General features: G+C 37.3%; 1 protein-coding gene across 4 annotated transcripts in view; it reads right to left on the bottom strand.

The window, feature by feature from the left end:
* The window catches only part of LOC121644479 (LIM domain only protein 7-like), a 30283-nt gene extending 17731 nt beyond the window's left edge, over positions 1 to 12552 (bottom strand). For all 4 annotated transcript variants that reach the window (XM_041992435.1, XM_041992445.1, XM_041992463.1 and 1 more), the window contains exons 1-6: positions 12442 to 12552; positions 12113 to 12190; positions 7418 to 7488; positions 6879 to 6948; positions 3680 to 3786; positions 3201 to 3231 (exon numbers count right to left, since the gene is read on the bottom strand). In XM_041992435.1, the coding sequence (XP_041848369.1) occupies positions 3201 to 3231; positions 3680 to 3786; positions 6879 to 6948; positions 7418 to 7488; positions 12113 to 12181 (348 nt within the window). In that variant the 5' untranslated portion in view covers positions 12182 to 12190; positions 12442 to 12552. The remainder of the gene's footprint in view (positions 1 to 3200; positions 3232 to 3679; positions 3787 to 6878; positions 6949 to 7417; positions 7489 to 12112; positions 12191 to 12441) is intronic.
* Positions 12553 to 12766: the final 214 nt, after the last annotated feature.

The raw sequence follows: 12766 nt of genomic DNA, 5'->3' as shown, positions 1-12766 counted from the left end.
TGCCTTCATTTAATGTTTTACTGCTTCAGAAACCAAAGCATTTTGGATGCAATTTATTTCTCATTTTCCTCGAGGCGAGGGGTATTTAGTCATTCTGAATGACCAGAAGCCTCTGCCGCACAGAGACATGTACAAATCTTTGTGTCAAGATTTCTTCACACCGTTTATTTAAATATATTCGAGCTGTCAGCAGAAAATGTAATGCGAATAATTACCTTTGTCTGGATTCTCCAGGGTTCACAGTAGTTATCTTACTGGCTACATGAGTGCACTCACTGGTGTGTTTGGGGTTTAGTCAGTGTTACTGTAAACTAGAGATAAAATTCAATAGTGTTCCAAGTACAAATGATGCACAGAAATAAATATATAAATATATATATATATATATATATATATATATATATATATATATATATATAAATAAAACATAAAATGCTGTTTACAATTTTATGTTAAAAAAAAAGGCATTACTGAATCAAATTTGATTTCTTAGCTCTAATTGATTTAGAACAATATTGCCTTTTGTTAATTAAAATTGACTAAAAAAATCTCAAACTGCACAAGGAGTCAGACTCATTTCATTTGGTACATCCCACACCATGTAAAATTTATATGCTTTTTGACATCATTAAGCATTGCTCTTCAAGGATATACCTGTATGCCCTTTTGATCAGGCTTAAGTTGTAGTTTTAACACAGTTAAAGAAGACAGACATTATTTTGTTTACTGTTTGACAATGTTTCACTCATGATTAATCTGGGAAGTTTGAGTCTGTGCACAAATACTCATAGACCTTGTGTGTAAACAGTTAATCAAACTGCAGGAAAATAAATTACATGAAGAATTGTGCGGCTCATTTGTCAATCTGGTAATTGCCTTAACAGACTGGCTCTATTCTGTCAGTCATGGCTGATCAACTGATGCAGCCACAGCAATCAAAACTGGATTTAGCTTGTAAAAATTGGAGAAAACCCAGGAATAATCAATGTTAAAAGACTTCAAGTATATCAGACATATGTATAGGTAGAGAAACATTTTGCTGTATGTGACAGGTTCTCAAAAGGTAAGTCAGGTTCCAAGCAGTTCATTATGTGAAATTATAAAGAACCTGAACACATGCACTTAGGCTGCATTTATGCATTTCACTTAATCTTTTATTTCTGTTATATAAGATAGAAAAGCTTTTTACTGTTTATGTCAAACACATCTAAAACCATTTACGGACTTTCATGAAAAGTTATTAAAAAGTTAAAAATGTCCCTTCTAAATAACTTGATTTCACCCTTCATGTATAGGGGAACAGCAGCATACCATGTCAGCATTATTCCAGATGGCACAATACTGTTTTACTGGTGACAGTTTATCTAGTTTAAAGACCTCAGTGAAAACTGGACTATAATGGGTTCAAATTGACCCTAATTGGTTAATTCAAAGAAAAATGCTACAGCCAGTTCAAAGAGGCTGCACTGACAAACAGCATCATTATCAAGTCCAAGTTATCAGCCATTATGCAATACAAATGAGGCTTTCCAGATATCCAAACAACCTCACAAGCATCAAAACATGCAAAACACCAGCAGTTCTCACCAGCCTGTTCACGTCCAGCACTCATATGTGCCATAAATACAAAGCACACATATGGCATCTTGTTATAATATACTTTCAAGACACACTTAATAGTATAAAACAGATTATGTTTAACCCACATTATTTGAATATATCCCAAAGTCAGTCAGCAAAACATTGTCCTCAATCATAATCACTTTGTTTCAGGATGAGCTGGTGGGATTTTGTCAAGAAACTGCTCTATAACAGGTCATAAATATAAAAAAAATTCAGAGCAGTGGATAAAAGTTTAGCAGGACAGAGCTGACTTTAAAAGTCTAGAAGTCAGCCAAAAAGGGTCAAATCTTAGGTGTGTTCAATTAGAACTCAGTCCCACGTAAAAAACAATACTGCAGTAATTGCACTAGTAGCTGGTGTGCTATAGTAGATGGCATTCATTGGCTACAGCTCTAAACAACGTTGTTATGTGTAATGTGCAATTTGTACAACTCTGGTAGCAGCATAGTGCACAGAACAGATGGAGAACCAGGGCTATCCCATTTAGAAATATAGTATATGAGAATCACTACATGCCATTTCTAGCAAAATGTCAGGAGACAGGGAAGGAAAATTCTAACAAGTTTAGAAAATATTATTTGACGAGACACTAATTGAAAGGGGTTACGGTTAAACTAACCATATAAAAACCATGTAAGCCATTCACAGGTATATTTGAACTGGTAGGTGCTTCTTTAAAGCACTGAACAGATCCTTGTCAGATTATATGAACAAATTTTTTCATTTCTTTGTCTCTCCGAAAGAAAACAAACATTTTCTAAAAAACCGCCCTCTAAGGCATTGATGGGAACATAACCCCTGGGTGCAAATCACTCATACAAATTCCAGTTGTCATTGGTCTGGTTTCTCAATTTATGAATGGGGTGATACATTGATTTGCCAAATTGAATTCTAGAGTTGTTTAATTGTTTTCCTAGAATAGCTTGTTTTGGGAAGTTAAAAACAGATTTTTTTTTCCTCGAAAAAGGCAGACTATGCATGCTTAGAAAAGAGAAAAAAAAACACACACACACAGGATAATAATCTCATGACTGACTGTCACTACAAGTCAAAGTGTCGGACCCTACCACTGCCAAGTGTCAAATCACTGCTTCGGTTTGAATCCTCCCCATAGGTGCAGCACTTGGGGCCATGAGAAACATACAATTACTGAAAAAAAAGTTTCACATAGAGGCTCTGAAACTGACAACACTGGCAGATTGATCGATTTCACCCGACTACAAGACAAGTGACAGCTTCCTGCTGACATCTGCAGTCCATTCAAAAACAAGCTAGCATAATCGTCACAGAAAATAGTGCTTTGAGAAACCATGGTCCGGAATAGCCTGCAGGATACAGTAACACACTATAACATCATGCTGCTGTAGGAGCAGACTTGTGTCCTGGGAGGCAGAGATGGTTACATGATTCTGATTAATACAGTGTGGCCTCTAGGACACAAAGAATAAACATCCTACTATTGGCAAAGAAAAAGGAATTAATCTGCTCATTTAAGAGGGTGTACCTGGTGTAAAAACTTGAAACAAAATTAATGAAAGAAAGACAATTAAGGTTTAAAAGGTGAACACATTACTTACATTTTTGAGTCGTCTCTTGCTTTCATCATGCCTACAATATAAAAAACAGAATATTTAGAAGAGTGACCCCTCTTGTTCATTATTAATCTGACTGCATATACAAATGAACTACAAAATGCAAATTAATTACTGTCAAGTAAAAGCGATAGGGAGCTGTTAGGAAAAACAAACACCAGAGGCTAAAACCTTGCATGCAACTAATCAGCTACTTGTCAGGTTTTATAGAGAGCAGGCCATCAGCTCACAAAGAAGAAGCTTGTCAGGCAAAAGCTTATGGATTTATCAATGTAAAGCAGCTCATTTCATTTACATTTCGCAGCATAGGTATTATAAATGCCCTAATGAATGCGCTCAGATGTTACACCACATTTATTACATGTTATGTATTGGCAGCAAATAACTACACTGACGGTATGAAGCAAGCAAACAGAGCAAGCATCAGTAAATATATCTGCATGTTCAGTCCGGGACAACTTCACCTGACTGTCACACGAGTGGACAGGTCCTGCAGGTCGCCTGGATGAAACAGCTGAGAATCATTTAGTCCCATTTTCCCACAGGCTTTCAAAAAAACACTCACATTGTCCTGAAGTCAGAAAAGAAGAGAATCAGATGTTTGGGATCAGTTAATGTTTGGTGAGTTGGCAAAATGCTACCAGCAAACTTTGAGCAGCTGAAACCACCGCATGCAAAGCAAAGAGAAAGTTTAAAACTTGCACCGTCAGGGCTGGGGCTCCACTGTTGTCAACAATCAGTGATAATCTATGACACAGATAGTCATGACACAGCAGATTTTAACAGCTAGAGCTAAGGACTATTAATAACAAATTAACAAAGTTAGCTGTTAAGTGCCAATACAGCAATGTTTTTAGGTAAAAAATTTACAGGAAAAACAATTACAGGTGAAAAGGCTCCACACAAAAAATACCTAAGTGCTGCACAAACACAAACTGTAAAGCAAATTGTAGTAAAGCAATAAGAATATCGATTTTTTCTAAGACATTACACTCAAACTGAAGCCTTGTTATGAAAGCAGCACATTGTCACAGCTGCTGGAGGAAAACGATGTACAATCGCCGAGAATACAGATACAACTACGAGATTGTCAAACCACTAAAGAGAGAAAACACAAGGATGTTACTGAATCTTTAATTTTAAGGCTTATGTCATGTCACTGGAGTAGAAGTAACAGAAAACAAATCCACCCCTCCTCTGTTTAGACACATTGCTGAGAACTGCCTGTTGCATTACGCTCAGTTTAAATCAGCTTCCTCGAAATAAAATTTAACACCAGCCTGCTCCCTGACTGTCAGTCTTTTGTTAAATTCTCCCACCCGATACTGTCATCTTTAGTTTTAAATAGGATCAGGCAGCAGTGAAGGCACTTAACATTCAAGTTTCTGCATCTCATGCCTGCATGAGCACATTCATATGTTTCCTTTAAGTAGCAACTGCTGTATTAAAATGGTTACATCTATCGGAATTTAAATAACATAAGTTTGAACTGTATGCAGCCAAATGATTGGAAAAGACAGTTTTGGGTAAATATGGTACATAATCTGCATTACAAAAATCATTACGACTTGATGCATTTGCAATTGCTTCAGTTTGTTCCTAAGGCAATGTACTAATTTGTGATATTAGGACACTTACTTGAATTGAAAATTTGGGTTCTGATGGAAAAACTAGTTTGTTTGCAATTACCCTCTTCTCTTAAAGTCTTACTTGTGCATGTTTTTACAAAAATAGTGGCATTCATGAATTTTCTCTTATTTATTTGTAGGTAAGAACAAATTCTATAAACATTCAGGGCCCCTCTTGACACTTCTGAGTGCTATTAAGTTTGAACAAAATAAGTGTTTTTTCTACTGTGCAGTTCAATAAAATACAATCATAGAAATCGCCAGATTTAACAAAAGAGCTTGACCATTTACAAAACATTGTTATTTTTAAACAGATTACAGAAACTAACATTTTTACACTAACTGAAAGCCATTTAATTATTTATTTGTTCTTTGCTTTTTATATGCCAAACATGGCCTTTTATCTCAGGCATGCTTGCAAAATGGCATATGTACTGTTGCTGCAAGATACAGAGGGAACAGATCTTTCATGACCGTGTAGATTTATTTGCAGAGAGTTTTGAGTACTTGTTTGGACATGTTATGCTGCCAAATGCTGTTTTCGTGGACCTCTGCATTGGTTTGGAGTCAGAACCCTGTATTATAACATATGCAGGTTCTCAACCTTGGCCTTTTTTTCCCCCTCAGTGAGTTCTGGGAAACTTGTAGACATATCACAGTTGTCGATCAGCAGTGCTGCTGCAGGTCATGGATGCAATAAAGTCAATTGCAAAAGTGAGAATTACATAAAGTTTCTATTTTCAGCTGTAGACCAAGAAACTGTCAAGAGGTGATTTAACTCTACTGGCTGCACTGGTGCAGACAGACTACAGACAGGTGCACATTAAAGAAGTCCATTAAAGAAGTATCCCTCCATAAATGTCCAACTCAGCAGCAACTCCCAGATCCACCAAATGAATGGTCTCCTGCTTTCCAGGAAGAGGACACAACTCCATTTTACAGAAGAGCTTTGTGGGCATCTACCTCAAACAAGAAGAAGTTGGTGATGTATTGGTACGCAACACATCATCAACTGGTACGCATCTTTCAAAAATTCCAACAAGGGCTTTTTATGCTGATGATTTGTTTTATTAGGAAACAGACTATATGCTCTGGCTACCTGGTTAATAACACTATTGACCTTTTCCCAATCTCCGTATCACCTCTGTGCAACTGCACATGGCCCTTTAATCTAATCCTCTTTTCATTGGCATTATCAGGCATTTAACTATTACGGACAGCTGAAACGTCCGTTTATTCATTGGTAAGATTGTTCTTAAGACGGATAAATGCCAAAATATGCAAACAATTTTGAAGTCCAAGAACATGTTTATAAATTGTATCATCTTGAGAAATTCCTAAAGGGAAATTCTCAACTAGTTTAAACACAAAAAAGGGACTTTTAGCTGAAACCTCCACTAGAAAACTAAGTCAAATCGTTCATTGTCACTGCTAATGTTATGTCAATGAAGCCATCACAATATCATCACTTACACCAACTGATGAACCTACATCTTATCAAATTTGGACTTTTAGGGTAGAATGTCAATTGTTAACACCTACTTTTTGTGAAATATAAGCTTTGATGTCTAGCATATTTAATACAGTGAAACATGCAAAACCATCACTATGGTCCTATAGGCTGTTGAGCAAATGCTGGGCCTCTGTAGCATCTGCATCTCATTTCTCTCCACCCCTCCATCTATTGTTGCACCCTGGCACTTCACTGGCCCCTTATGGGGAGTTTAAATTGATCTCTCTCTGCTCTTGCTTGAGGCAGTTTTAGCAATTATGCTTGTATGGGGCCATTGAAACACAGCCTGAAGCCAAAATAAAAATCTCAATTTGCATTGCTGCCTAATAAAACTCCATATATTCAGCAGTTTGATTATCACACTGAAATGCAGTTTCAAGTTCCTTCAAACTCCCGGTGCTTTAACAGGAAACCACAAAAGTGTCAGCACTTCCTAGCTAGTAGGTGGTTTGTTATTTGCTCGTGCTCATGATTATGCTCACACATACATGAGACAGCTTAAGTGTGAACTCCAACACTCACCAGGCCAGCAATTGGAGTCGAAAGCCTGTTCACTCTCTTGATGATTCCAGGTTTCAGTTGGTTGATCAGGCTTCATGAGAAAGAAAAAAAAAAAATCAGATACACAATGCAGATATTTAATATTACAGAAATAAAAAAATGAAGATGCTTTGTATGAGAAAGAAGGATGCTTTACTATGAGTAAAAGTCCACAGCACACAAACATCTCACCCAATCTCCTCAGATTGGCTGTAGTAAAAAATGAGCAATTATTTAGAAAGTGCATTTTAGAAAATTACTTTTAGAAATGGTGAATAAATGATGTTCTGCATTATGCACAATCTAGTTCATGCACCCCAGCTTAAATGGTTGAGAATTCAAAGCAATCATACTGCAGCCTTGAAAATAATCTGGGAAGGAGGATTCAAAGTTGCTGATTAAAATAAAAAAACAGAACTGGCCCAATTACACTCACTAATCAAAAGGTCTGCATTATAATCCAGTTTAAATATATTTCTTTGAAATAAAAACTGTGACCTTGTAGATGTTTTTGAACTCACTCGCAAAGTAGGACTCCATCCTCCAAAGCAGCACGAAAGTCATTGGAACCAAAAGATTTTCCAGTCACTTCCTAATAGAAACAAAAATAGACTCTTAGTCAATCCATTAAAGAGGACATTTCCCCCCTTACCATAAAACTCAACATTCAAATTTTCCAGATAATGTATTTTTATAGAGATAAATCTGCTCAACTACATGGTCAAATTAGCTTAAACTGCCTCGATGTGTTGTGGCGTAAAAAGTGTGTCATTGCAACAAGTTCTGTGTAAGTTAACCAAGAAATAGGATTTTCAATTAATGGGGCAGTGCATTATATGAACTGTAAAACCATCACTTCAGAAACAACAAAAAAGTCACAAAAGGTTTTCTTTACTAGAGTGATATCATTTCTTTTAGCATACACACACCTGATAAATTAAAACATGAAGGCCACTCGGGGGTGAAGCAAAAAACTTTAGCTTGTAACAGTGCTTGCCGGACAGAACACACATCAAGAATGTGTGTGGGGAAAATAAATTATGCTTCACTACTATGCAGTGTTTGTATGACTGGCAATAACTGTATATTTTACTGTATATTTAACTATGACAAGAATTAAGAAAATATAGACCTAGTTAAAGTGAATGAGCACATTCCCATGGATGCAGTTTTCAGCCAAATAGAACTGTACATTTTAAGTGAGCTGCTGTCCACTAAAATTTCTGCATCAGCAGCAAACAAAAAGGAGGAAACAACAAAATATTAATGAGAAATGTATGTAGACAACCATTGCCTCAAATATTCAAAAGTTTGTTTTTGGTCAGAAAGAATGCTGTGATTTTAGAAGGTACGCTCAGGGCAGAGGGAGTTTGGTAATGAGGACATAAAAGTGGGACTATTAAAGCCTGCCTCCAATAACTAACAGAGGGCCCCAAAAGGCTATTCTTCTCACTAATTAGTCCCCCCAGGAATCCACGATTATAATTCATCTTAGTTGAACTGGGCACCGAGCAGAGAGTGGATGCTTTTCAGTGGCGGACAAACAGTGCAGTGCAAGTTAACAATAAAACACAAAGTATAGCCACTGTGCTATACTTTTTGAACCAGTACTTTAATTTGACAACATTTCAGTAATAAGAATTTGTAAAATATCACAGATTTAAATATGTTAAGCATATAACTTCTTTGATTTCATTTATCAAAAAGGCGTTGCCAAGTTCACAAAGCCAACAATCCTTAAACAATAGTGAAAGTAGGCTGAGAGCTCCAAAGATTTCACTTCATACACAAGTAGTGATGCACCGATCCAATACTGGCATCAGTACCGATACAGAAGAAAATTCTAGATGGGGTATCGTGACAATGGGCCCAACCCATAGGCGCAATATTTAGTGTAATTCTATGCTGGGTGCTTTGAGCAACATCATGTGCTAACAATGCGCCACGCAGAGGCTCACATTGGTTTTGAAAGTAGAGCGAGCGAATGGATGTCTGGAACTTTTTCTACCTCAGCCAACACAATCAACAGCTACAACCAGCACAGTGAATGTTCCGAGAAGCTGGAGAAACCTGCTTGATTGTATAAGTACAAGTCCATTTACCATTTGAGCAAGTCACTGACACTGAGTGGTGTGTGTGTGTGTGAGAAAAAGCTTGACAAGTTGGGACTCTTGATTTTTTTTTTTTTTTTTTTTTTTTAAACCAAGCTAGTGAATCTATTGTTTTATTCAGCAGCTAATGGGGAATATTGTCACGCTTAGTTCATCTACCAATGGTGTGAGATGAACACAGCTTTGCTTTAAATTAAACACATTAATACCAAATCAGAAGTTAAGCTGAGCCTTGGAAAACGTGTAGTTGAGAGACCAAACTGCAGTTTAAATCTACACTAGACCACAGATTGCTACGATAAGAGCAGAGACATTTGGTACGATAAAGAGAAGCCAATGAATAGCTGTAAATGTTAAATAAACTAAAGATCAAACAACACTACGTCAGTTTTATCAGCAGGATGAAGGGTAAATTATTGAAGCCTGATTATTATCTGTTATTTACGCCATATTTTCACCCACACGCTCTCTGCCGTGGGAGTGTGCTCACCTGCGTGTGCACGTGCATGTTTGTACATCGGGGTGGAGGAGAATTGGGAATGTGCGACCATGTAGAGTCAGAAAGGACATGCCATCATTTAAGTGAAAGGCAAATAACATCAGGCTGATTAGTTATTAAACACCAGTAAACGTGGATGAAAATAAAATAGCTGTACTTCAACATAAAGATCAAAATAAATAAAAATACAATAATTAAATAATTGCACAACTGCACTAAACCATTGTAAAGAGCTCATTTCAGTTTATTTAGAATATCTACAAACCAATTAGTGGAGCTATTGTGTTGTTTTGTTCCCCTCAATTTCAGCTCCTTTATTACTTATTTTACATTGGACTTTAAATTCCTAATTGCACTGACTTACATGTTTGACCAAGCTATTGTTTTCTTTTTTTCCCCCAGTTTCAGCATTTAATTATTTTACATTGCGTGTTATACTCCTGCTTGCTTTTGACTAAACCAGAAGAAGTTTTTTTTATATTTTTACATGTTTGACAAAGCTTGTGAAGCTTATTAAAGATTGCTAAAGTTTATTTAAAATTTCTGTACTGGTGCACAGTTTTTAAATAAGTAATTCAGTACATTTATATCTTTTTTTTTTTTCTTTAATTAGGAAAGATTTTTTTAAGTCAAAACCTTGCCTTGCACAAAAGAAAGATCTCAGTCTTTTCCATACAATGAGACATAATTTGTTAGGTGATTCAGCACTGTTTTCCTGTATCCGTATCGGCTGATACTAAATCTCAGATATTGGTATCAGAAAAAGAAAAAAAAAAAAATTGCATCCTTATACACAAGTGATGTGTTTAAGTAACACATTTTTGTGTGCTCTACTGGCCTTTACTGATAGTGGAGAGACAGGAAAGCGAGAACAGTGAGGTGGAGGACATGTAGTAAAGGGCCTCAGCCTAGGACTTGAGCCTGGACCTACTGCAATGGAGGCTTAACAGCTTCTGTACATGAGGTGCCCTCCACCCAGGACTGGGCATTTTGTAATACTTACCACAGTAAGTATATAAATGAGGATGCCAGAAATCATCTAAAAATAGGGTAAATTATGTTGCCAAACACTCCTGGTTTAAAACAAGCTTCCATTAACGAGGGCCCAGTTTGGTAAAACTGTAGACCCCCCAGAAATATTATTTTGCAATATATACCCACAGATTTCTGTTTCATCAGCATGCCCATGCAGGAGCTCCCATGTGATGCAGGCAGGATTTGATGGTCAGTCATTCCTGGAGAACATCTGGACATACTTTTTTTTATTTAAAAAAAAAAAAAAAAACCTCTTTAAAACATTAACTTTATAAAATAAAAGCCATCAAACAGTGAGCATAATTCTGCTGAAAAAAATAAACTAAATGTTAAGACTGTATAAATTTTTACCAGAAACCAAAATTGCCATCTTGCATAACAGAAGAGGGGCTGATTCATTCTAATTTTGAGTCCAGCATTGAGCAAACATTTACAAATCCTTGCAGCTGGCACTGTGCTAACGATAAACAGCAACAATGCATGGATTCTGGAAGCTTATCATCAGGCTGCCTGTAGCTGGGGATAATTTGTATCCACCTTTAGACATGATTTGGCACAAGGAAGACTGTATGAAACCATTTACTATTTGAAAAATCAGCATGCCTTGCTTCACTCCTGTCTAAACACATACCTCACCATTGTTCACCCATCCTTTCTTCTGTCAGTGTAGGAAAACAGACGGGTAAAATTGTCATGGGCTTCCTGCCAAGAGAGCTCTGGACAAAATTCTCATAATGATCTACTCAGACACAATTGACATTAATGGTCCTATTTAGAGCTGATTGACACTCAGTGCCTACACTCTACAAGTTGTATTCATTGGTTATGATTTGAGGATTACAGCTTCTACAATGATTGGACAGAAGCAGGCTGAAACCGCAGAGAAAACATCTTGCTGTAAAACCACATCCTCCAACAATGCATGGCAAAGACTGTCTGCCACTGCCGCGTGCTAAGTGTTTGTGCAAACCTCCTGCTAAAAAAAAAAAAAAAAACCCATGCCATACATCATCTCAACAGGCAAAAATAACTCATGGTACAGACATGCTGTAGGGTATTTGAAATTTCACGTTTATTTTAAAACGGTGACACTTATCTGCTTTTGCTGTATTTGCATGAAGTTTCAAAGTCATGTCCGTCCAGCATTCAAATAGTTTTTATCTGGAAAAACCACGGAGGATTACCAGACAAAGTTCTCTCTGTCAGGAGACAAACTTGCACCTGAGTCTTATCATGCTGTGCTTTGCATTCAAAGATGAACACTATAAAGAGGCCTCATTTTTATTCTAACAGAGCCATAGTCATTTAAAATAAACACCAAACAGTTGTCTTCCTGTTTTTGTGTTTTTCCCCCCTTGCAGGTCTACATACAAGTGATTATTGGTTGCTGAAAAGACTGCTGCTGATTTGTAAGACACATTTCCCGTCTAGACAACGGGCCATATAAAAGCGTGGGGGTAAATTTTCAGTTGTTTGAACAAGAAGAACCGAAAAGAAACACAAATAGCTGCAGGTTTCTGCAGCAAATAAAGAACGTGGGGGGAAAAGAAGTGCTGTTAATGTGAACCAACCTCAATCCAGCGTTGAGCTTCTTTGAACGCTTCTGCACAGCTGACAGTGGTCTGCTGGCGCCACTCCATCTTAATCTCCTAAACAAGCAGAGGCACAATTCTAATTGAAGGGCGAAGGAGGCAACGTTTCATTCGACTAATTAATTATGGAGCTGGAGCTGGAGCCGCCACCGCCCCTGGAGCCCACAACAAGCTTATTCAATAAGTTCAATTAAAGCCAGCAAACATGTGGAAAAGACTAAGTGTTTGATAAAGAGAGAGAGAGGAGAACGAAAAAAAAAAAAAAAGAAAGAAAGAATGAACAACTGCCTGAGGCAGCTTGTAGTCACCTTGCGTTGCGTTCAGCTGCTCACCGGGCGAAAGTTCCCAGATAATTAACACCCAGTTTATCACCGGACACTACAATTCTGTCACTGACTTTCCATCACTCACAAGTTTCGCTTATTGGGTAAAGTGGACGTCAAAGTCTCCGCCCCCAGCAAAATAGTTTCTGAAGGGAAGTGAAACTGAGAGGACAGCTACGTGGTGTGTGATCATCCCCCTGGCGGCCTGTTGGTGCATGACTCTGTGGTCCCAGACAAGCTTATACAAACACATTTCAAATATACACAGGTGAGGTGACTTACATGGGATAAGTTGAGCATAAAGCAATTT

The sequence above is a fragment of the Melanotaenia boesemani genome, chromosome 1 (genome assembly GCF_017639745.1).
Source record: "Melanotaenia boesemani isolate fMelBoe1 chromosome 1, fMelBoe1.pri, whole genome shotgun sequence".
Classification (NCBI taxonomy): domain Eukaryota; kingdom Metazoa; phylum Chordata; class Actinopteri; order Atheriniformes; family Melanotaeniidae; genus Melanotaenia; species Melanotaenia boesemani.
The sequence above is the reverse complement of the archived record's forward strand: the minus strand, read 5'-3'. Positions and strand labels throughout refer to the sequence as shown.